General features: G+C 40.9%; 1 protein-coding gene across 6 annotated transcripts in view; it reads left to right on the top strand.

Annotated features, from left to right (window-relative positions):
* Positions 1–26,272, top strand: part of MYLK (myosin light chain kinase) — a 184,857-nt gene that overhangs the window by 67,962 nt on the left and 90,623 nt on the right. For 4 of the 6 annotated variants that reach the window (XM_081924640.1, XM_081924641.1, XM_081924638.1 and 1 more), the window contains 7 exons: positions 1,453–1,618; positions 2,620–2,785; positions 7,730–7,766; positions 9,863–10,446; positions 11,429–11,632; positions 12,771–12,905; positions 17,260–17,412. In XM_081924640.1, coding sequence (XP_081780766.1) covers positions 1,453–1,618; positions 2,620–2,785; positions 7,730–7,766; positions 9,863–10,446; positions 11,429–11,632; positions 12,771–12,905; positions 17,260–17,412 — 1,445 coding nt within the window. Of the gene's footprint in view, positions 1–1,452; positions 1,619–2,619; positions 2,786–5,369; positions 5,404–5,815; positions 5,914–7,729; positions 7,767–9,862; positions 10,447–11,428; positions 11,633–12,770; positions 12,906–17,259; positions 17,413–26,272 lie in introns of those variants that run through there. The other 2 variants (XM_081924643.1, XM_081924642.1) reach the window with 2 other exon arrangements.

The raw sequence follows: 26,272 nt of genomic DNA, 5'->3' as shown, positions 1-26,272 counted from the left end.
GAGGGATTACTAGTAGATCACTTGGCTGCACCAATTGACTGGGTCACTCTGTAGGCAAAAGGGGGACATATTCCACATTTCTGATGTGCCAGGATTTCAAATTGATTCCAAAATCCAGCCAAGCCAAAGAGTGAAAGAGGCATGGCACCTGCCATTGCTACAGAATAAATTCCATGTATGCCTGCACCATAACTTGCCATTGAACTCCTTTGTAGGTGCCTGTGTTAAATTTTTACAGAAAGTATGCTTGCAAGCTTTGCTGCCGCATAGAACTTCCTTTGTGGTTCTTGATGCTGAAGGACTGGCCCATCTCTGTTCTAAATGCACTTGTTTCTGCAAAACCATGTCTGACCTGGGCCCCTTTGTAAAGAGTATGACTACCTGCTTATGGATGAATTGGCCAGAGGCATCCAAATTGTTACATAAGTCCAGTTAAGTTAGGGTACTATTTATTAGAGAGTTAGGGGGTCTGTATTAGTTCCTTTAGTTCCTATTTTATTCTAAACAAAGTTGGGTAGTTTCTTAGATAACTGAAGGAGAATGTTGAGAAGATCACCCAGTTCTGCTGGGGGATTGTTACAGAAGATAAACAGTTTTATCAGATTTTGGATAGTGGTGATTCTGCTACATAGTGGAATATTCATGGACATCTGTCCAGTAAGAGAACTTCTATTGTATGTGGCAATTCATTGTTACTTATGAACAACCAGAGCTGTCAAAGAGCATGCTTGTATGTGTTGTGTGCATATTAAAGGAAGGCATCTGGCAAAATGGTGTTCCATTTTGGGAGGAACCTATGGCAATGATCATTATGTAAGCAGCTACCCTGCATTCCTTTTTTTTAAGGGCACTCGTGACCTATCAATCAGCATTGTTCCATACTTTTCCATATATCCAGTTGTTTATTTTATATTTTGTACGTAGGTATGGATAAAGTGCAAAATGCAATTTCTGATTGTGGCTGGTCTGAAGGGAATTAATATACAAAATGTGGTACATGTTCCTTTCAAGTACTCAGAAGGGGTGGCTGGCAAAAGTCAAGCCTCTGATTCCTAGTATTTTCATATGACATATGCCCTCTTCAAACTTGATGAGAGGTACATGCATTATGTAACTGTACCTTAGATATTTTTTTTTAAAGTGCAAATAGGTTCTCAAAAAGGACACCATATTGTCTACCACAGGGGTGGGGAACAAGTACCCCTGCAGCTATTGCTGAACTCAACTCCCACCATCCTCAGCCATCATGGCCAATGCTTAGAAATGATGGAAATTGTAGTTTAACAACATTGGGGGCCACAGGTTCCCTACCCCAGTCTACTGCTTTCATTGTTTTAATCACCTGAACACTGTTCATAAAACACATTTAAGTAGCACAATTTAAGAAGTAACAATCTCTTTAAATATAGCTATATTAATTACTGAGCTCTGATAATATTGTTTCCTTTCCAGTGGTAGAGTTACTGTTCCATCGGTAGAGCAACGACCAAGCATCTGGGGCGAATGCCCACCCAAGTTTGCTACAAAACCCAATCGGGTCATAGTGCGAGAGGGACAGACTGGTAAATTCTCCTGTAAGATAACAGGACGACCTCAGCCTCAAGTCACTTGGTTTAAGGTACAATTACTTGAGAGGATTTCCAAATTCACCTCTCCTAAAGGGAATGAAACCCAAAGCCTTGTTTATTTGAACTTGTGTACTTTGAAATATCTTTAGTCACAGTTTTGCTTGGCCAGATTTTTTTAAGTTTTCAACCTGACCATGAAAACTTAGTTTCCTCAGTCTTATTCCCCTGTGAGAATAAATTATGGGGATACATGTCAGAGCATTCCCATGATAAATTATTCAAGTAAGCACACTGAAAGACATGGAAAACTTGCAGTGGAAGTATGTTCTGTAACCTTGTACACAAAATTAAGTTGAGATATCTTGGGGAAAGTATTGCAATAACATTTTAATTAATCATAAATTTATAAACCTTTACATACTGAGAACTCAGAAATGGCAACTTTACTGCAAAATACATGATGGAATTCAACATTGCAATCTTTCAGTCAGTGCAAGCATTTTTGCTTGCCACACGGAACAATTTCACATCTCCCCTTGTGTGTTGTTCTGTGAGTTCTTCTCACCTTCCAGAGAAGATTTGGGGGAGGACGGCGGGGACGGGGGGGAAGCCCCATTGTGCTAGTGGGAGTCCTTGTACTGGCTTCTGCTAGCATACCTGGTTAGTTGAATCCAGACCATTGTAATTGAGACTGAATTTAGTTTGCAAACTATTTTGCAAGGGCTAGGTTTTCAGGCTGTGGCAAATATGTATTTTGACTGAAGAATTCGCAAAGTTCTGGCTTTGGGTTATGGCAACTGAGCCTTAAAATGTCCATATTCTGAGTGTGTCTTATCCATGGTGTAAATCAGATTATCCGGAATGCCTGAGGTCTGGCCGCTTGGGAGTGTTCTAGTAGTATATAAACATGCCACAGAGAGCAGTGGGCTGAATTGTAAAAGCAGAAAAATAGCAGAGGATGAGGTGTTAATCTGCCAGGCATTGATTCCCACTCCCTCTACCATTAATGAATGTATCTGTACACCTTTGGTATTTTTTATGATGCATGCAGGGTGAAATTCAGGTGCAGAAAAGTGATCGTTTCAACATGTTTGAGAAAGCAGGCATCCAGTTTTTGGAGATCCAGAATGCTCAGCTGGTCGATGCTGGAATTTACACTTGCACTGTGATGAATAGTGCTGGGAAGGCTTCTGTGTCTGCAGAGCTCATGGTTCAAGGTATGGTTAAAATAGACTAAAAGGGAAAGAATGCAGGCATGCCAGCTAAAAGTTTTCCGAGAGTTGAGCCAATTCCTCCCCATCAGTCCTCTTCTCCCTCCTCCTCCTCCTGCTTTCTTGAATGACATTTAAAACGAGGTCCACACTTGCAGTTCAGCATTTAGATTTTTTAGAAAAGCCTTGTATTTTAATCTAGCGGAAATGAGCTGCTGAAAGATCCAGCATGTTTAAAGGTAAAGGTAAAGGTACCCCTGCCCGTACGGGCCAGTCTTGCCAGACTCTGGGGTTGTGCGCCCATCTCACTTAAGAGGCCAGGGGCCAGCGCTGTCCGAAGACACTTCCGGGTCACGTGGCCAGCGTGACATCGCTGCTCTGGCGAGCCAGAGCCGCACACGGAAACGCCGTTTACCTTCCCGCTGGTAAGCGGTCCCTATTTATCTACTTGCACCCGGAGGTGCTTTCGAACTGCTAGGTTGGCAGACGCTGGGACCGAGCAGCGGGAGCGCACCCCGCCGCAGGGATTCGAACCGCCGACCTTTCGATCGGCAAGTCCTAGGCGCTGAGGCTTTAACCCACAGCGCCACCAGCATGTTTACTCTTCATTTATTCATCTTGGAAATCCTGAATGCACTTAATTACAGCAAGTGAACATTATATTTATTTTAATTGAAATTTTGGCCCCATGTGTGTGTTTCTTTCTTTCTCCCACCTCTAAATAAACTGGAAAGCTAAACAAGCATGTTATTTTCTAGAAGCTTTACTAGCTTCTCAGACATGAGAATTGATAGCTTTGGTGAAGGTATAGGGAGGAGGGGGAGGTTTCTGTTCTGCCAGTTCTCAAAGGACTTCCCAGGCAGCATGCATGCTTCTCACCGTTTTTATCCTCACAATGATTAGCTTCAATAACGAGTGGGGATATGAACCCAAGTCCTTTCTAACACTCTTAACCATTATGCTACCATTAACCCCACGTGTTTAACAGGTAGCTGTGGACAAAGTTCAACAGGAGAATGGTGTTCTGCATGTTGTAATTCTGCCTGGTGTTCTGCCTTCTGGCTGTATGAGAATTTGGGTCCAGGTATTACCAGCCCATTTCCAATACTTCCATTCACTACACAACTCTGATACTGGTGTCTGTGTGTTCAGCTACCCTGGCTATCTTTCTCTTCTATTTCTAAATACTGGTTGGCTTCCCACTTTCAGAGGGTTGTTGTTAGAGTCATTCAGACCCCCTAGGCTTTGATTACAAAGAGAGCATTATATATTTAGCATACTTGTCTTTATCAACTCATTTTACAACTTCAAGCCCTCATTTGTAGTCCTTTTCATTACCCCACAGAATCAGATAATAACATAAACTGTTACACAATTGGAATTATTGTTATTTTAAGCAAAACCATGTAGATCTTATCTTGTATAGATAAGCTCTTTCCAAGCTCCCCCCCCCAACCTTATTTTTCCACTGGGAAGGGGAGTAAACGGCCTCTTAAGTTGATTGGATCATAAAGTGCTGCTTCATCTGTAGCGACAGCTGAGTGCTTTCAAAGCTTCTCTAGATTATCTGATCATCTTTCAGCTATAGTGAAATTCTCTTGTTCTTTCTTCCTCTCTCTCTCTCCAAAAAAATAATTCCACAGTAATATTTTTTTTTCTAGACTGGGATGCACCCAAAGATGCTGTAGATCTTTTTGAATCTGGGACATTTGAAGAAATTCCCCCCTCCCCCCATTATGTAGTGTTGTTGTTGTTGTCTAGTACATTAATTTGCTGTTTACTACATAAAACGTGTCAAAGTGAATTACAGTTGCAATAAACATGCAGATACAAAGATTTAAAACAACATAAAAGATTTAAGCAACGTTATTTACTAAAAGTACTCCTGCCCTACCCTACCCTACTAAAGCTTGAACACTAAAACAGGCTAGGGTACCATAATGCCATATGATCCCAATTAAGAATCAATGCCTGGATAAACTGGAATGCCTTTACCTGGTACCCAAATGTTGATAATGATGGCACCAGGCACACTTCCCTGGGGAGAGCATTCCATAGCTGGGGAGCCACCACTGAAAAGGCCTCTTCTTGTGTTGCCTTCCTTTGCTCTGTTTCTGAGTTCTTGTTTATTCCCTTGACGAATAATGAATTAAATCATGGAGGATCAGAAAACCTATTAAACTCACCACCACTTGTGGCTGTATTCTGGGAATGTCAGATTCTGCTCCATTATCCCTTAGCTTAGATGCTTTAGAATTACGGTATACAGCTGCCTAAGGTACACACACTTACTGTGGATATTTTATATATTTATTGCATTGATAAACCTACCTTTTCTCCAAGGAGCTCAAGGTGGTGTACATGGTTCTCCCCCCTCCTCATTTAATCTGCACAGCAATCCTGTGAAGTCACAGTTAGGCTGAGAGGCAGTGACTGGCCAAGGTTACCCAGTGAGTTTCATTACTGAGTAGGGATTTGAACCCTGGTCTCTGAGGTCTAACCACTACACCACACTGTCCCTGATCCCAACTGAGCACTGTAATTTAATGGGGGGGGGCTTTTGTTCTTCTTATATACCCAAAACTTGTTGTGTGAGGTTTGCTGCATGAGGCAGAAAGGCCTAGGTAAGCGGTTGGTCAGGTTTTCCTGAGGGCACACCCAGCAGTAGCCTTTTGCTTTCTGGAGCACAGGATTTAAAATGTGACCTGGTTTCAAAATGGTTTGTGGTTATTCAACATCACCTATATAATCTTGTCTCTGAATTTTCTAGAAAACACAGTTGCAACCAAGGCTAGTCCCAAGTTTGAGTGGAGGGCCCCCTTCTCTGTCAGTAGGCCCTGCTGGGCTTAGATGGCTACAGTGGCAGCACTGCAAGCAGTGGGCCTAGTTTCATCATTTAACTGTCCCACAGTGCCCCAGGGCAATGCTTCTTCATGGGCACAGGGGGAAATGACAAATGTGGCTAGATCCTGTCACCTGGTGGTACAGAACAGAAAATGAAATTAAGAGGGTGGAGTGCAGGCGTATGCTGTGGGCTCAAGTAGCGCCCTGAGGAGGCCAGATGATGATGCTGATACTAGGAAAAGATGAATCCCTGCTTAGGTCTTGTGGTCTGAAGGCAGGATACCAGTCAAGTAAGTGACAATTAATTAAAATGTGAAAAAGAAAGCGACAAGAAGCCAGCTTCATCCCTGTTTGAGGTAGCGATGAAAACACCAAAATATTCATATTGTGACCATAAAAGGCCTTGAATCGTGATCATGTTAGAGGCAGTGAGTTTGTGCTTTTCAAATCTAATCAAAACCAAGAAGGCAATCCATGGCCGCAGGGGATAAAACTTGAGGATGGAAGTCAGCACTCAAGCAAAGGGCAGTATACAGCTCCAAAGCACAGTACAGGCATAAACCTACACTAGTGCATATGAAATGACATTCCTCCTCTCAATAGTTAATGTTGCACATAGCTACATTTCTGCAAAGGTCCACTGCAATGGGGGTGGGATGTTTCTCAGCAATTTTTCTAGGTTTCAGTTGGTGATTTCTTGCTGAGTCAAGGATAACTGCGTTTGTGATATTGTATGCAATTTGGATATGGCTGTCATTCAAAACCTCATTTTAAATATGCCCAGAAACCATTTCCCGCAACTATTTAAAAACTGAAGAATGAAAAAAGACTTAGTTTGGGATGGTGATAAATCCCACCAGTATTTAAATTGAACACTTGGCTTCTAGATGAGGAAGAGATGTTTTCTTTTTTCTACATCACTGTGCACTTATTCTGGAAATAGAACAGGAGAGGCACTGAAGATATCTCCAGTCTGATTGTTATGAGCCCTGAGGAAATGCCTTGGAGAAGCTGGTCAAACCAGGACGAGGGTGGGATGAGCTCAAGCAGTTAGAGGCTGATGATCTCAGGAGGGGTGGGGTGGGGGAGACCCAGTGAGCCTGGATGGGCTGTATCAGAGTAGTCAAGGGAGGTCATGGCAGGTGGTGAGTCTGAGGATTGACCTGTCACCAGGCTGGCCCACAACAGCTCAACCTGAAGCCCCTGCTCTGCCTCCTGCATTGCTGAGCTTTCCTCTCTACTTCCAAGCCTTCAGAGGTGACATCAGGTGACAGGTTTGGATCCTAGCCAGGACTGTCTCCACCTCCACAAGAGGTGCCCAGCCCACAAGAAGGACGTTTCATTTGCTTGCCAAGCTCAAATATGCTTTCTCACCCTTTATAATGGGAACCCAGAAGGGTGTGTCAACTGTTGGATCAATGTTATAGCTTGCTTAGCTATGACTTATACCTGCGGTGCCTTTAATGCTTCTCTTGCCTTTGTATGGTACTGATTTGAGCATCCAAGTTTTTTTTATTATTACTATTACTATTATTATTATTATTATTATTATTATTATTATTATTACTATTTTAGGATTTTCAGTTATATACATTTCAATTGTTTCACAGTCACTTTAACATTTCAAAACTCTACTTCCTTCCTCCTCTTTCTGCAGTTCCTTAAATTTATTTTTTATCATTTCCTGCATACTCTAAATTAACTTATTATTTTATTCATCTACTTTAATTATATACTCTTATGAAACTGCAGGTTATTACAATAATCCTGCCAGTGTCCTTAGCCCTGAAATAAATCATTTGTATATGGCCTTTCTGAAAGTCCCAGTCTAACAAGGGTTTAATCTCCAGGGGCTTTTTTCTTCCCAGTCCCAGAAATAATTTGGCTGCGGTCACCTTATCATTTAAGCTAGGCAGGCAAATATTTGTGTGGCTGGAAGTGAATTGTGTTTTGCTGACTCAGGGACAAGTGAATATAATTTAGGGCCACCATTAATTCTCAGTAATATCAGATATTGTGTCTTGAAAACAAACTGTAACATATATCCTCTCCTTAACATTCCAATATCATATTTTTATAATATCTTTTAATGCTTCATCATTTCAGGTTCTATTAAGAAAGACGTGCACACTCATCCTCCTTGGTATGTTGTTCAACTCCCTCTACCCACATTTTGATTTCCATCCTTTTAAGAAAATAAACAGTAACCTATCTGTATGTCACAAGTCTTTTGCATTGTTGAGTCCATATAGCCTAATAATGGTTTACAAATTCCATAGGATCCCTCTTCTAATCTGGATATTTCACATGTGAGGAAGAGAATTTGGAGATAAATGCTTAATTCTTCGGTTTGTGTAGGTTCCTCATGCAATGTAGAATCCTGATTTGCCAAGGTTCTAAGCCTCAATGTGGGAACCCAACATAAGTACAGGAGGCTCCCTTCTTCAGACAATCACCCTTCATGGAGGGTGATGGAAGGAGGGGTGGAACTAGCATGCTCCTCCCCACAGTCCTCACCTCTCAGGTGGACTATCCTATACTAGAAAAATGCCTGGGTTTTCTATGGTGGGCTTCCTGACTCCTTGTGGATGCAGGTCATATAAGAAGTTTAGTGGAACCACAAGGGGTAGGGCTCTTTGGGTGGAATTTGCTCTGCCTGGTCTCCCTGCATCTGCCTGAATGTGTTTTGATATGAAATGCAAAGATACTGTGTTGGGTGCCCAGGGTTCAATCCCATGGATGCTACTGCCAAGGTAAGGAGAGCAGAGAGAAAAGCAGGGAAGCTCCCTTTGTTCCTGACCGCAGTGAGAGGGCTGGACTGTTTGTTGGAAGACTGAACAGCCACAGCTGCAGTATGATGTTGGAGGCCAAGGATCTCCTAGTAGCCATGAAGGCTTGGATTGTCAGTCTTCCAACAAGCAGCACCACAGTGAGTTGATGCCTCTTGGGGCCTGCAAGAGGCTGATAGCTCACTGTGAGTATATGGCACATACTTTAAAAGTCAGGGTAGCAGGGCTGATTAGGACTGTGGCTGTGCCTTTAGTGGCAGCAGATAATAGGATAGAGGAGATTTGGGGTGCTATTCCTCCCTTTCTGTTCTATATATGAGGCCCTGAGACTTTAACAGTGGGGGTGTGAGTTATTACTAGCTGAGTGGTCAAAATGTACGGTTTAATAGTAGGCTTTTATTTGCTTCCCATTACCTCAAACCCTCACACCATGGGCTCATGAAAGAACTGAATATTTCATAGTAGGCTCTTAATAAATAAATAAAAAGAATTAAAACCCCACAGCTTAGAATATTTTAAAACTCCATGAATCATCCATTTGGCCACGTGCTGTGAAGCTTATAATTATTATAGTTACTATTGATTACTGGTAAAGTGCCTAAAATTGCAAGGTGCTGTGAAAAAATTACACCAGAAGGTGTACATTTTAAAGCTTTTTAGTTACAGAAGAACAGCAGATAAATGGTGCAGCAAATCAAGTGCCTATTCAAGGTTTTATTTCATTAATGGATTTCTATGCCACCATCAGCAAAAATCCCAGAGCTAAAACCAGTGACCCAAGGCACAAGAGGCTTATAAAGTTGCCTTACACTGAGTCAGTCCTTTGGTCCAGCCTAGTTCAGAGCTGTCTACTCTGACTGGCAGCTGCTCTCCAAAGTCTAGGGCAGGGGTAGACAGCATGGGGACCTTCAGACTACAAAATGCATCATACCTGACCATTGGCCATGCTGCCTGGGATTGATTATTGGAGTCCAATAAATCTGGAGAGTATCACACTGCCTATTCTGGTTTAAGGCATAGGTCTCCATTTTGAAATCATTAAAGTGTAGGTCCTGAGGATTGAACCTTGGAACCTTCTGCACTTTAAGCTATGGCTTCTCCTTATCCTTTGTAATAGATTAGTTGGTCTTGTAATAGATGTCCTATATCATTCATGTGGTAGGTGCAGGATTGAGTGCTTGAATGTTGTCCCTGCACATACAAGTAGCATGTCAAGAAGAAGGTTTGCACACTTTATATAGACTACAGCTCCTTCTTTCTTTCTTTCTTTCTTTCTTTCTTTCTTTCTTTCTTTCTTTCTTTCTTTCTTTCTTTCTTTCTTTCTTTCACATAATACATATAGCCTGCTTTAAAAGAGATTAGTAAGCCATTTTAAAGAGATTTGAAGAATTGCATGCAAACATGATGCGAATTGTTCTGTGTACTTAATAAACTTCCCTCCTCTCCTTAGCATGTCAACAAAATGCAGTACCTTTACAAAACCCACCATAACAACCAAAGCTATTGAAACGTCAGAGTTCAGAAAGGCCACTAGCAATGGAATTGCTAAAGAACTCAAATCCACTACCACAGAACTTTTGCTTGAACCCAAAGAAAGGCCAGCCATAAAGAAAGAGATCCCTCTCACTTCATCCAAAGAAGCCAAACAGAATCAACTGGAAGAGGTGAAGGAACCCCACATAGAGCCACGTAAAGAGGAAGGGAAAGGTTGCAGAGTCCTGCAAAAAACGTCAAGCACCATAACTCTACAGTCTGTTAAAGTACAAACTGGACCAAAGGCACAAGTGAAGGCAGCTTCCTGTGGGCAGGAAGATGATGGGAAAAAGCCAAAGCAACCACTCACAACAGGCTGGCAGGCTGCCCCGTCTATCAGGCCAAGTGGTTTGAGGACTAAGGAATTAGATGACCGTGTTGGATTAAAGAAAAGCATAACTGATGTAAAGAGGGAGACTCAAGGGATCGCTCCCCAGTTTGAGTGTCGCCCACAAAGCCAAGAAGCACTCGAAGGAGAAGTGGTTACATTCAGATGCAAAGGTAAATAGGAGAAAGGCTTTGCCCACAGTTGCAACAGCAGAGTTAGGTGGTAAAATACTGAGGCTAGTAGAAGGATCTGTACAACTTTGCAATGCAGGAGGGGCATCAGATTTGTGAATGCTTCTCTGTGATGATAAAAATGAAAATGCATAAAACACCTCCTACCAAGAAGAAAGCTAGCAATATAGGGAACAAGCTGGACTAATTCCCCTGACCCTGCTCGATTTGGGGGGGCGGGGGGCGGTGGTATTCAGAACTCCTATCTCCAAACTGCTGGCAGAGGAGGGAGAAGAGAGTGCATGCATGTGGTTTCTCTCTCTGTGAGTGGTTTCACTGCATGTGTGCATGTGGTTGTGGTATGTGTGTGGTGCTAATTCAGGCATAGGCAAACTCGGCCCTCCAGGTGTTTTGGGACTACAACTCCCATCATCCCTAGCTAACAGGATCAGTGGTCAGGGATGATGGGAGTTGTAGTCCCAAAACATCTAAAGGGCCGAGTTTGCCTATGCCTGTGCTAATTACATCATCTTTAAATTAGAAATGTACCCACAGGCCCCCAATATGTTAGGGACCCATGAACTGGATGTCCCATTGGATAGTTTCCACCATAATTTTCTATTGTTGCCTTAAGAATTTTCAAAACTAGCTTTTCTCCAAACAAAGTGTTGTGTCATGTGTCTTCCTGCTAAGAACAGAACAACCCATTTCATTCTGCCCACTATATTCCAGCCTGGTGAACTTTTTAGTTTGCTTAATGATGGGTGAACTCTGTGCTTTTTCAGTAACTAGAAGGTGGCTGGCTTCTATTTAAAGCACGAGTAGCTGTACTTTCTGGCCTTCACCCTTCTGGACCAGTGGTGGGTATGATCAAAAGTGGGTGAGGCTACCCCACACTTTCATACCCATAGACACTCTTTCATGCACTCGACATATGTATGTAAGATTAATATATTTTAGTAATAATGCACCTGTGATGAACTAGTTTCAGGGAAGCCCAAGGCAAATGTTGTATGGTTCAAAGAAGGATGCCAAATGGAAGCAGGAGATGAAGTCCAAATATACGAAGAGGATGGAATCCATTGTTTGTGTCTGAAAAAAACTCAGTTGGAAAACAGTGGGTCTTACTGCTGCACAGCCTCCAATGCTCAAGGCCAGGCTTCAACCAGGTGGATATTAACAATAAAAAGTAAGTATATTTTTGGTGCATGGTTGGCACAGATGATTGTTTCAGGACTTTGTGTCAGGGTGAGTGGGGAAAGGTTAAAGCAGTTTTGTTAAAATATAATAATTACAAAAACCTATGAAGCAAGTCATCCATAAGGGCCCACATGATACAGATTGTTACCGAATTATTATGAGTTGGGTAACATTTCTTGGAGACCTTGACTTAATACATAACATGAGTGATTGTTTCTTGATCTGGGAGTTTGGTCTGTGGGAATGTGCTGATTTGACCAGACCATTCAAGCGTTTGGGCCCTGCATATTTAAGAAATAAAAAGAGTGCTTCTTTATAACAATGCCAAGCAGTCATAGCTGCTCCACATTTAAAAATAACCTGGTAGGAGATAGCACTTATTTTAAAGTTTGTAGTGAAAACTATAATACGCTTTTGGCTCTCAGAGCAGTTAGTCAAAAGCTAGGCTTTCTATAAGCAATGAAAAATCAATATGTCCAGGGAAAAGAATGTGGATGATGGGAATAGACAGGGAGCAGTGTGTCAGGGGAGAAAGCGGTTCACAAGGGAAGCATTAAGCATCATCTCCCTCTTGCTGACGCCAGCTTTTCTTTGTTGCAAAGCAACCCTCCTGAGGACACTTTGCAACAGAGGGCTTATGCAGACTTCCACTTGTACTGCCACTTTCCCCTGGGAGAACCCAATTTTTGCTGCTGAATTGAAGCAAACATCCATCATGTTTTCTTCAGGTTGGCATTTGCTTCGGTTCAGCACTAACAAGCGGATTTTCCCAGGGAAAGTGGCAGAGCAAACAGAAAACTGCTCAGACCCATTCTTTCTAGGCATGGGACAAGCTGAGGTGTGGACGAACGCAGAGAAGGGGCTGTTGGGCTAATGGTACCCATGAAGCCTGCATTGTGACCTGTCATTTGGTGTTTATACGTAATAGACTGCAACACTTTATGAAGTCCTTAACCAATGTGACCTGACATTTTGACAATGAAACTTTTAATTATGTATAGCTGGTAAAACACTTATTGTTTTGCTGTCTATTGTGGGAATTGCTTTTCCATTCTGAAACAGGTTACTGGTCCTGGATTTTGCAAACCTTCTGTTTCTAGTGTATCTTCCTTTGCTTTGATTTGTAGGGCCCAAAGTGAAGGATGTCGCTCCTCATTTTTCCACCATTTTGAAGTCATGCAGTGTGAGTGAAGGACAGGATTTTGTGCTTCAGTGCTTAGTTGAGGGTACCCCTGTGCCTGAGATCACTTGGCTCCTCAATGGTAAGTCTTGGTCAGAAAGAAATGGCAGCCCTACTGTCTGTTTCTTGTAACATTGCTAACACTTTGGTTACCAGCATCTACATACGAATTGGGGCAGTCAGTCAGTGAGGGGGTAGGCAGGGGACTTTGATCGGAACATAGGAAGCAACCTTAAACTGACTTAGATCATTTTCCCATTTAGCTAAGTATTGCCTGCACTGACTGGCAGCAGCTTTCTGGCATTTGAGATCACGAAGCGCTGCCAACTAGTTGGTGTACAGAGTTAGATGGGCCAATGGTTTGACTTGCTTTAAGGCATCTTTCTGCTTTCTTATCAGTGGAAGGTACGCACAAGCTGTCTGAGATTAGCAGAGCAGTTCAGGGCAGATTTTTCTAAAAAGGCTGCTATCCCATCACAGTTGCCTAAAATATGTGGCACAACTAAGATCTGGCAAGGCGAGGAAAGGAAACATATTTGCTGCTGTTTTGAAGTTTGTCCAGTAGAGGGTGTTTTGTGACTAGGCTGCATTTTTTTTGTTTGCTTGTATGGCCGTGAGCTTTATTGCAACAGAATGCAGATTTTAGGAAATGAGACTGAATGTTTCCTTAGTATGTATGGTTTATTTCATAAGATTTACAATAAAATCAATAAAAACATACAAAAGTTAAAATACTAAAAACAAATTAAGATTACCTAAATTTTCTAAGCGTCGGGTTAAGCTTGCCTTAACAGGAATGTTTTTAGCAGGCACTGAAAAGAATACAACAAAGGCACATTCTTGATCTCAAAAGGCAGGGAGTTCCAAAGTTCTTGTGGGTGATTATCAAGAAAAGTGAATATAGTACCGTATCTTCTCATTTCCTCCATTTCCGGTATAAATCTTTGGTTAAAAGGTATGTTCTTAATTACCAGAAGAAGCACCCTGCAGTCAGTGCTGACTACTATTCAGGGGAAGATCATACCCTCACTGTATGCAGCACTGTGGAGAAAGCCTCTTCTCTGCTGGGCTTCTGCAGGCCATGATACAGTTAACAGGGCCTCCTATTGCTGGTTGCAGTAATCTGGCTGGTTTCGTAGGTACACATATTGATCTAAAGTTGTTATCATAGGGTCAGCAAATCTTCTTAGCTATGATCTTATTTAGTTTTGCTTTAATGGACAGAATGCATCTTATCTTCAGTGAGTGCCCTGCTGCATCTACACATCTGATGGTAGAGGTGTTTTACTGAATATTTTGATACTTATCACTTTTGTGAGAAGAAGCAGCTCAGTGGTAGAATGCAGGAAATCCCAGGTTCAGTGCCCAGCCTCTCCTGGTAGGTCTGGGAAAATTCCCCGTCTGAAATCCTGAAGAGCCACTGCCAGTCAGTGTAAACAGTGCTGAGCTAGATGGAGCAAGTATCTGACTCAGTAATTGTGGACTGTCTTTAGTTTATATGCATTTATTCAAATCTGTAGGTTTTCTGGTCACAGAATTCCAGACAATTTCTTTGTAAACATTGAGGAAGTGGCTCCCTGAAAATAAAGCCCACTGAGTCCAGTTGCTGTCTTTCTTAAGTAGTCCTATTCTTAAGGAATACCACTAGCTGCCTAGTACTGCCACTTGCTGCCTTGCATCCCTACACAGAGGCTTTTATTCAGACATAACACAAAACCCCAGCTTTGCAAATCATGGTTTGTGAGTGGCTGCCAAAACAGGACGTAAAAACCATGATTTGAAGCTGGTTTGCACAGTTTATTATAACTGTAGATATGTCTGAACTCATAAATTGTTCATACATCATAATTAAGGCTGGTGCACCACAGAGGTGAGAATGAACTGAATGAATACTGAGCAAAACCTCTGAATACTGAACAGAAGGAAAACAAACCAGACAAAAAATTCTGCACCGTGGTTTCTTTGCTCTCCGTGTTCGGGTGTTTAAATGATAGCGTCAGTTCTTGACTATGATTCGCACAAAGCATAGTTTTGTGTGATGTCTGAATTGAAGCAGAGGTAGTTGTTCTGCATTGCAAACTGTTAGAGTTAATGAAAATCCTATCACTTGGCCATTGTGGCCTTGTGGGGTTGGCATCTTGGAAGGCAAAGCTTCTTCTCTGCTCAATGACTTTCATTTATACTAGTTATAATAACTATATATTATGTCCCATATCGCAGACAGCATTTTGCTCTTGTCCTGCTTGTAGGCTTTCTGTAGGCATCTAGTTGACCACTGAGAGGACAGAATGCAGAACTAGATGGATGTGTGGTCGGTTCACCTTGGCTTTTCTTGTTCTTACGTTTTTGATGTAGACATACGTAGACCTACCCTACAATGGATGCACCCGTCAGCTGCCCTCCAAATTTATTTTGTACAATAATTTGTGTCTCTATTCTTCCACATATGGAACTATGTACTATGCTTGTTGAGAAGGTCTAATGGGGAGAAGGAGAGTTATTTGAGTAACTAGCTTTCAAACCATTTAGGGCTTTGGAAGCTACAGATTAAAACCTTAACCCCAATTGTAAGCCGGCAGGCAGTGATAGCTTTCAGCAACAGAAGTTTAAGAAACATGGAAATGTGAAGTGAAAACAGGGACATTATGTATTATCTGAAAGACATAAACATGTTACTTCCATTCCCAACTCCCAGAACTTGCCAGTAATTCTCATCTCTCTCACTTCTGATCTTGATACATAACTGTTTATACATCACTTGGAAACAGACATGGGCTAGCTTATAAACTGTAGTTAAACTCTGGGATTTCTTGCAGCTTTTCAGCATATACCTTCTAGAAAATAATTTTGCTTAAGGATTAAGTTGGCTAATTGTAATATCCTCATGAATGCAAACAATCTGCTTCTCTCTGTCATGGAAGGATACATTGCAGGAAAGGATAGCTGTCCATAACCAAATAAAGGAGAAGGTTGCATTCCTTGTCCATGACTGTTAGTTCCAGGCATGCTTAATGGTGCTCATGGCAAAATGGTAAGCAGTACAGTTGCAGTAGTAAGCTTGGTGTTTGGAATTTCCATATTATATTAGTCTCTGATCCAGTGGTCATTTAGATTGGATAAACGTCAGTTTATTTTAAAGAAGGGTCCATAATGCACAGAAGGCACTTGCTGCTGGGCCAAAGAGGTTCCCCACCACTGCTGTAAAGCCTGGGCAAAGAAGTCTATCTTGATCTGAAGACATGCCTTGGAGGGAAGGACATTCAAACACTTTGGAGCCACAACAGAGAAGGTCCTTCTGCATCTTCGTTACATCTAGGTTGGCTTACTGCAGCTTCCTCTAAATGGTGGTACCTTTGGAATGTCTTTGGAAGCTTGACTTGGTCCAAAATGTAGTTGCAAAGATGCTGGTGGATGTTTGTCCATATGATCATGTTACACCCACCCTACAATAGCTGCTGTGGTTCCAGTCTTCTTTCATACACAATTGAAAGTGTTGTAGAGCACTTCCAAAGCTCTCTCTGGCTTAGGCCTAACATACATTAAAGAATTACCTCCTCCCATATCATCATGCCCACTCTCTAGAATTAGAAGGTGAGGCCCATCTTTGTACCCATACAGCACAGCTGTATGAAACAAGAAAGAGGGACTTCTTGGTGGCAGCGGCCAGATTATGGAACATACTGCCCATGAGGTATACTTGGCTGCCTCCCTAACTGTTTGTCACTGGCTGCTGAAGACCTCTGTATTTCAGCAGGCTTTTTTGACATGGCAGATAAGCTTATACTATTTTAAACTGCTAACTTTGTCTCTCTTTGTAAATGTTACACACCCACACCCACATAATTATTGCATGTTATAATGTATATTTATGCTAGAAGGGGGATGTAAATGTGCCACCCTCTGTCCCTGACCTGAGAGAAACGAGCACAGCCTTTGAAGGACTGTGCCCTGAATCCCCACGTCGGCATCCACATCTACATCAAAAGGTTGCCATGAGGCTAACATGCCACCCTGAGTTATTTGGAGGAAGGCCAGAAAACAAGTGTTACTAGTGAAACAAGATTTCATGTTAAGGAGACAGAGGGCTGTGTACGAATCTCTGCATGTTTACATATGTATGTAAAATCTCTGGTTGGCGTGAACTTTACGCATAATAATTCACAGTGGGCATTTCTATAAGTTATTTAACAAAATGGTACAAAGAGTTGAAGTTAGCTAAAGGACTGATCCTACTGGAAACTTCTTTTGCATTTCAAATCTGTATAAATGGATCCCTGTGTGACTGAGAAGCATTTAATCCTTGACTCTAACGAAATGGTAAGGCAATGAGATGAGCTTTAAAGCTAGCAACTGGCGATTTACGAAGTATCGGTTGGTAACTGGGATGTTCAACAATTTCTTGATTCTCTCTCTCCCCCCCCCCCCCACTTCTCTAGATCGGCCTATTCAGTATGCACATTCTGCCTTTGAAGATGGACTTGCAAAACTGACTGTTCAAGATGCCTTACCAGAAGATGATGGGGTGTATACTTGTTTGGCAGAAAATAGTGCTGGAAGGGCATCCTGCAGTGCTCAAGTTACTGTCAAAGGTGAGTGCCCATCTTACTTACAGCTTAGAAGAAGCAAATATGGATTAAATTGAAAGCAGTAGCTTTGGCCTTTTTTATTGGCTTATAAGAGTTTGCATGGTGTAATTGATGATGCGGTGTGGTGATCAGATAGAATCCTGTTATATCTTGGGAGTCTGGCTGATACATCTTCATACTTCTTGGGCAACTTATGAAATTGACAGCATATTTTGAACCGATAAAAAATGATTTCTGTATGCTTACTGATTGAAAAGCCCTTATCTACATATTGACCTTATTAACAGCTCTCAGTCAGCTTGATAAATTTTCATTGCTGAAGCAGGGAACCTTGGGCATCTTTGATTGGAATTGCCTTTTTACAGATCATTTTATCTCTTTGCAGGTTTTATTCTCAGCGCTACTTAAAAGTTGAAATTATAATGCAGGGAAGAGTGTGATCAGCAATGATAATTTGAGAAAGAATGGCTCAGCCCTGATGGTAGAGGCTAGAATAGTTTCTCTTGCACTCCATTTTAAAAAAATTATTTTACACTTTGTAGGTTGAAATTAGAATGTTTAAGTTTTATATCTTAGTCCTATTTCAGAGCTCTCATGAACTCTCCCATCTAGACGGACCACATAGAAACATTCTTAGTTTTTTAACTAAGAAGGTAACGTAACCAGAGATACCACTGTCATTTTATTTGTATGCTGCCTTTCCAAACCATGCTCAAGGCAACTTACAACATGAAAAAATACATAATTACAACATAGAAAAGTAGTCATAATAAATAAAACATCAAAAAATACACAGCCAAATTGAACACTTGCCAAATAAATCCTAATACGATTTAAAATAAAGAAACAAAAATAATAATACCAATAACAGCAGCACACACCCCAGGAACCCCCCACCAACAATACCCCCAACCCAAGAGTCTGTTCAGCAGCCTCAGCTCTTGCAGCTGTAGTCAGTAAGGCCCCACACTCCCAGGCCAGGTGGGAAAAGTCCTGCAAGGCAAGGAACAGGTTTTCTAGGGCTCACAACCAAGATCATGTGTTCTCAAATTACTCTGGTTGGTCTTCCATTCTTGTGTTGCTGTTTTGAGTGAATCAGCGCTGTTCATGTGCCACCACTTGGGGGGAAACCAACACACATTTCCCAACCATATTATGGCCAGCCAGTCATACAATTAAGCAAACCAATGCAGTTAAACAGAACTTAATGTAATCTAATGAGAACCTCCTAGACCACCTAAGGCTATCCAGGGCTTTTTTTCAGACAGAGCTCACCAGAGGTCAGCTCCAGCACCTCTCAGGTAGATGCCATTGCCATTCTAAGAGAACAAGTTAATGGTGAACTCAGGCACCTCTTTTTCTAGAAGAATAGCACTGGATGTCACAGAATGTAGTTTGGCCTAAACCTCCCACCCACCTGTCAATCACCTGCCATCATATGGCTTCAGGCACAGGACACGTAAACCTGCAGGGCCAAACTGAAATGAGCTCCCGGTTCTTCCTTTTCAACCACTAGTAGAATTCAGAACTTGAAAATTTGGCACCTCCTCCTGTCATTTTGCAGTGACCAAAAAAAGCACCAAATTAAAAAAGCACTGAACTATAGCTGGAAAAGAAGAAATAGTTCACTTAAGGGTATGTTCCCAGTGTTTCCTTTGCTGCCATTGCCCCAGTTACATTCAGCCTATGGCTACAAAGGAAGAATCAGGAGCATACTTAGATTGTGCTCCTCATTCGCCCTTTACAAGCTGTGAATCACCTGGTCATGTGATGTTGTGTGATTGACAGCCTTGCTCACCAGTCAGTGTTCCATGGAAAGTTAGCTGGATCCAGTCCTTCACCCCTGGTACAAGTCATCTGTATGTTTCAGTTGACCCTACCCAAATTTACCTGGTGCTGTTCTGAGTAGAGTTTGTTTCCTGGATTTTTGGTGTGCTTTTTATGTCAGTCTAGTTATAGGGATACATAGACTAAATGGAGAATATTTTTTTACAGTAATAGACTTAAGTATTTTAAATGTATTGAGAGCCATATGTTTAATATTTTAACAGATTTAGGGCATCCTGTTAAAAGCTCATTAGTTTGCATTTGGATTTTATTTTTGCTGTCTCAGATTGAGATAAACATGGATTTTTGTGCTGAAAATAGGCTTGAAACTGGAATTGAAGCTTCAAAAATCTGTGCACATATTTCTCCCATATCTTTAAAGCTCCCTAAAGAGTACTTGTGGTGTAACTCTGTATAATATACAATGTGCTACTGCTCAGGGCTTTGGCTTCCAAGGGTTGGGGAATAAGCACCCACAAATCAGAACACAGATACAAAGGGATAATATACTTGAAGTGTTTCTCTACTATATGACACATTTCTGTCCCACAAATAGCATTCCCATGTCCAATGAAATATCCCATTTGTTGGGGTCACAGAGAGCTGAAATTGATTTTTTGCCCCAGCACTTTTTGCCATGTTTTAATTTTTGTAAGAGGCAGAAGAGAAATAATGAGTAAACCTTTGGTGTTAGAATTTGATGACAAAGATTTGCATAAGACTAGTATTTTAAACTTAATGAAGAAAGTATTAAGCAAATTCCTATCAAAGAGCATTACAGTATATTCACCCATTACACTTTTAGATGTATTCACCTAATTTCAAAAGTCACAAGACAGTTGGGGTCTGGCTAAGACTGTCTGAGGTTTGTGGTTATGTTATGTGTGAAGTACTATCAAATTATCTTATGATACTGCAAAACCTTTATCATTTGAAATTTGGTATCGGAGTCCTTGTATCTGAATTCGTTGTGCCCTTTCTCCTGTATTATATCCGTGTGAACAGCATTTGTGTCTGCCAGATGTCTTCTTTGATCCTTTTGGATATGCATTGCTTAAATTGTATGTCTGTGTTTGATATTATCCCACAGAGCTTGTGATCTCAGCCACCCAAGAGATTAATATTTTATCACCATCCAAGAGATTAATATTTTTGCTCATCAATTCTCCTGACCACCACCACTCTACCCAAATCTTCCTTCCAGGTCACATTTTTTAAGCAAACACAGAGTGGGGAATCCATGTTTGCTAGTGCAATGCATAACTCTGCCCTGAAGGAGATTATACAGCGACTGCTTTTTCTTTTTAATTTTACAGTTACAATGGCCTTAGAGAACCTGTTGCTTTTTCACAGCTGCTGCTTTATTTCTGTTACATTACCTTTTTGTCATTTAATTCAAAGCGGTGTGCATAGGGTACCCAGGCAATCTCCCACTCAGTCATTGACCAGCCCCAGACCTGCTTAACTTCAGTAAGGTGTCTGCTTCAGACTATGCCCTGTGACTTTAATGTATAAATCATTTTGCTTTCAGACACCTTGGTGATGAATAAGTCGTAGCAGCAGCATCTGCTGACAGGATTGGGGGAAGTTTACCTGCTGCTAAGTGTCTTTAAAGTGGCCCACACATTTTCCCCCTGCAGAAATCTTTCAGAGCTTTCCTTGTTCTTTTATTATTATAAAAGAGAACAAGAACTACTGAACTAAACCAAGGGTTTTGACATTAACTGTCTTGTAAAAGGCCCATATAAGCAGCTTGTAAACGAAATGGAAAATAACATAAAGAAAAGAAAGCATGCCTTTATAAATTCCATGGGATTATGGGATCAAGTTCTAAAACTGAAAGCATATTATCAGCACAAAAGGAGATGTTCTGTCAAATGGATGTAAAAATAGCTTGTGTGTAAAGTGCTATCTTTACCCATCTTCCTGCTACCAGGAGCATGACCATCCCTACACTGCATATCCATGTTACATTGTGTTTTTGGAGATGTTACATACAACCTGGTTAGCAGTTGTGTTGCCCAGATCTGGGTCATTTTATGCTATAATATGCTATAGATTAGGGTCTTATCCAATGGGGAGCCCTTATTCTGAAGTAGTGCATGAATGGCAGCTCCATATACTGTGTTCCTTTTCAGTTTCCTGCAGCTCACAACATGATGTATTATATCTCTACATACAACAAGTTAGTAGGGCTTTGTTTATAGTTGTGGCCTACATGAGAGCAGAAGCTTGGCCTAGAGTATAATTTTTACTTGCCCCACATCAGATGTCATATATGATGTTAGGTCTACTACAGCTCGGCCTGACTTCACCGAAATGGTCTTATGGGCCACATGGGGAGCCTTATTAGGCCTGAGGTTGGGGCAGCACGACCAGTTCTGCTGCTCCGAGCACCAAGCCTGGGTGCACCACAGGGCATCATGTAGTGAATTGAGCAGAATGGAAGGTGAGAGGTGATGGGGGTACCAAATTTTGCCATTGTACAGGGCACCATTGAAATTTGAAAGACCAAAGCCTGGCCCTGCCCGAAGGTCAGAGGTTCCTCACTGTTGGAGTAGATGATGGCTGGAAAAGAAGATAATTTCACTGTATGTGTGGATTTGTTTGTGCACCTTTGTGCTCAAATATTGCATTTATACAAGAAGGCTTGGTGTTGTGACCTAGGATTCGCCCCATTAATTCTCACGATTCTTTTAGGAAATAAGGCTGGGAGATGGTTTCTTTCTCAGTGAAAGAATTCAGCAAAGAATTGAATTATTGTATCCCTTATCCAAGATTCTAATTATTATCTCCTGCACCACACTGGGTCTCTGTTGAAAGATCTCATGGGTCTCTGGAAGGATACTGCTCCACAATGGGGGTTCTGTCTCCATTTATATGGCCTTTCTCCTTGACATAATGCATGTTGTGCATAATTACCTGTTGTGCTTTAAGTATGCATTCAAGGGTGCAATGTGCATGGTTCAAACACCACAAAACATGAAGTGATACAATGATTTTATTCTCATCAAATGAGACTTGCTCTTATTGATGGGATAGGATTCACACTATACATTGAGCAGTTTGCATTTTTGTCATATTATAGATTTATTTATTTTTGTTACTTCTTTTCATCTGGTAGCACTTGCCCCTGGGCGAGGAGCCAAGTAGCACATCCCCAGGCTTGCAAGGATGCCATTGTACTCTCCTAAACTTTCCTGATGAGGGAAAGATCTACACCATGAGGGATGTTGTTTCTTCTTCTTACCTTCTTTACCTTCTTCTTCTTACCTTCTTTACCTTCAAGGCTAGAAGCCAGGGAGTAGCCACAGATATTTATATAGTCTACCCGCATTAAATGTTTGTGTTGGGTAGCCATAGTCCTCATAATCTGATTATAGCAACCATTCATTGACCAGCAGGCAAGCAGATTAGAGTCACCTGAAAGCTTTTTCCCTGAGAGGCTGCTGTGACCAGTTTATCACAGCAAGAGAGGAGAGAGACATTGCTTGCAAAACCTGTTTCAGGAGCAAAATACAACTTGGTGTTTTCAGGTACGGATGTCTTGGAGAAGTGGGTTTATTCTTGTGTTCGTTTATAGCACTGTAAAAGCATGTTTCTTTCTTGAATGGCATGCTAAATCAAAATACTGTGTATATATGTTGTAAATTAATGTGCACTGATTTTTAAAGCAACTCTTTTGAATATGTTTAGAGTTTAAGAGATAGCATGTGTGCTTGAGTGTCACACCTATTATGTAGGAGGGGGATTATTGGTTTGTTTTTGTTTAATTTTGTATTTTGTGTTGTCATATTGTCTTTTTTGTTGTGAACCACCTTGTGAGCTTCAGGTGAAGGACAGTTTGTAAATAATGCAATTATTATTATTTTTATTATTATTATTAATTAGTTTCTGTCATCTGCCAGTGTTCCAGGACCATCCAGAATGCAAAACATTATGTTGCATGTTGCAACATTATGTTGCATGTTACTTTGTGAAGTAATGCAATTTATGGAGAACACTGAGCTTAATCTGTCCATTCATGGGAGCACTTGACAGTGTGCCTTACAGTAATTGCACTAATAATAATAATAATAATAATAATAATAATAATAATAATAATTTATTATTTATACCCTGGCCATCTGGCTGGGTTTCCCCAGCTACTCCTATTGCTTCACCTTACAACCAAACAATGTAAGGAGGTGCATTTGATCATACTCAACACTAAAGCATGATAGCAGACCCTGTAGTTGTAGCCTTCATTCATACAAGAACTCGAGTGACCTGTGTAATTATCACATGGAAAATGGCAACTTGCTGTTATGTAAACTGTGCAAACATGTTTGAGGCTGCATTTTGTTTTCTGTGTGTATGAGTGAGTAACAGCCATATGTTGACACACTCATGTGTCAAAAGGCTTTGTTGTATATTGACAATGCTCTCTTGGAAAGCAGCTTCTTACTTTTATTTAATGTGCATGTCTAAGCATGATGTGAGAATAAGTTGTGTAATGAAGCACTATGGCATATAGATATGGGAGTTGTATATAAGAATACGCCCTTCGTTTCAGACAATGAATTTTCTATTCTATGTTTGTGGGGAAGGTGTGTGCATGTGTACAAATATACATTGAAATAGTAGTTGCACTATTGTTGCTGCTGTTTGCTTTTCCCCTCCATTGAAGTGGGCCCAGATGCTCACTGTGATAAAGAGAAATGCACATACATTCTAATGCTGGTTTAGTTATCAGTCTTGCCTGTCCTCCAATCTTTGGAGGAGGTGCTTTGCCTTGTTTATTTTCTGAAGCGTTGATTCACTTGAACATTTCTTTCCTTAAAAAAGAAGTTGCAAAACTGTTCCAAGGATTATGGTAGGTGAATTATGGTAGGTGAGGTGGTTCATGATGTCCAAAGGCTTGCTAGTCAATATTATTTCCAGCTGAAGTGCCTGCCACACTGCAAAAACTGTCTTTCCTTGCGCTTAACCTGGGACATGAAGTTGCATCTTTTGATGAATGCACTTCCAAAATTGCTCCACTGCTCAAATTTTGTTTCACTTGTATTTACCTTTAGCGTGTAAAACTTTCATAAAGTGAGCAAAGTAGCCATATAGAACTTGCACACACCTACGAAGGACCATATAATGGATGCTTCTAACCCTATAAATACAGTGGAAGCTTGGAAGTAGAATCAAATTAGCAGTACTAACATGCTTCTTTGTAAATCTTAGTAAACCTCTTTCTATTATCATATTCCAACATTCATATGTTTTACTGGCAGTTGTGTGTAATTTTATTAGCTGAAAGACAGAGTACAGTACAAACTTTGAAATAAATAGTTACAAAATGGCTGAGGTCCTAGCTGAAAGCCTCAGAGATGGGACAGTTGGTTCCTTTGTCCTTCAAGAACACAACATGCAAGAGGGCCTAAAATAGGTTTTGTTATATAAAACAAGCTTGAGAGAAATCTGCTAAAGCTAGTGTCATGGTTCTGTGGGCTATTGTTTTGTGGGATTTGTTGTTGCTTGTTTTTAGTGAAACATCAGGTCGTCTGAAAAGGAAGTGAACAGGAGAACTTGTGGCGTGAAGCTGAGAAGCGGTCTTATGTAAAAGCAGGTCCTTTTAACTAAATTTTGAGAAGAGAAACTGTCTTGCTCTAATGGGGGGGGGGAGTAAATGTGATGATGTTGGCTTCATATCCACTAGATCCACACATTCACATGTCTTATTTACCTTATTGCATGGTTTGACATGTCAGCTTAGCACCAAGAGTAGAAACTGAAATAGTTTGTTTTTTAACTTGAACTGAACATAAATCATGGTGAAGTTTTATCAAACCAAACCTACAGTGACTTTTGTTTTACATTGACACTTCCTATGTTAGTTTGATTTTTGTGATCATTCTGTGACGTGTGGCATGGCAGGGTGGGGCGTATTCCTTTTTAACATTGTAAACTGAACACCTTACTTATTACATGGTAGTAATCCACAACCTAATTGAGAACCGGATCACTTTGACTGTACAATCATTTTCAAACTCACAGGGAGGAGGATGTGAGGATAGAAATATTCTTGGCATCCTCTCCTGACCAGGTTCAGTGTGAGCAGACATGCTTCCCCTTTGTGCATCCACTCCAAACCTGTGCAGAGAACAGAGAAAGCAAGAGAGGATGATGTTTCAGGGGCACTTGTGCCATCAGTGAAACTGATTCCTAAGAGGAAGCCAGATCACGTCTGTATTGTTGCCTTCCTTTTGAATTTCATTTCTAGTGGAGCACAATTAAAGGTTGAGGGGCTTGGACAAAATTGTTTTGCAGAATTAATGGTGGTGGGGTACCAATTGGCCATTTGTGATCTAGGAAATGAGTTAATATGATGAGGTGGAGTACAGGGGTCTGCCCTATACTGCAGATTTTGAACAAAATTTGGAGAGAAGTATTGGCTCTTCCTGTTTCCTTCCTTCAAACTCAGTTTTGTATATGTCTCATGTGGTTTAGGAAGCATAATAATGTTCTATGTATTTCTTCTGGCCACAACTGAACACTCCTGTCCTTCCCCAATCAGCTTATTTTGATTCATTAAGAGACAATTTTCAGTTCCGATAGTCCCGTAAGTATTTCCTATGTTTACATCCATGCTTATTTATTTGTAAGATACTTATAAATCAATGTCACATAAAAATGTCATTATGGAACACAATATAATAATTAAAACTTCATAAGACTATAAAATCATAAAATACAGAAGAAATGATGAACAGTGGATCTAATTAATTCTCTAAAAATGCTTGGCGAAACAAAAACGTTTTTGCTGCCTTTCACATGGAACAACTCAAAGCAGCTTCATGTTTATTAAGGCTATGTTGTTTAGAGGTACCTTCCTTTAACAGGAGGCATTGCAAGATAAATATAGCATTGTCCTATATAGCAACTAAAATCCTGTCTAGTGCACCAGCCTACTTTGGGTAAAGGCAGTCTTTGTTATTGCCACTGCCTGTTCATGCATTGACAAAAACCATATTCTAGATACAGCAATTTTTTTTTTTACTCTTGC

The sequence above is a fragment of the Podarcis melisellensis genome (assembly GCF_964234715.1).
Source record: "Podarcis melisellensis genome assembly, chromosome: 1".
NCBI lineage: Eukaryota > Metazoa > Chordata > Lepidosauria > Squamata > Lacertidae > Podarcis > Podarcis melisellensis.
The sequence above is the reverse complement of the archived record's forward strand: the minus strand, read 5'-3'. Positions and strand labels throughout refer to the sequence as shown.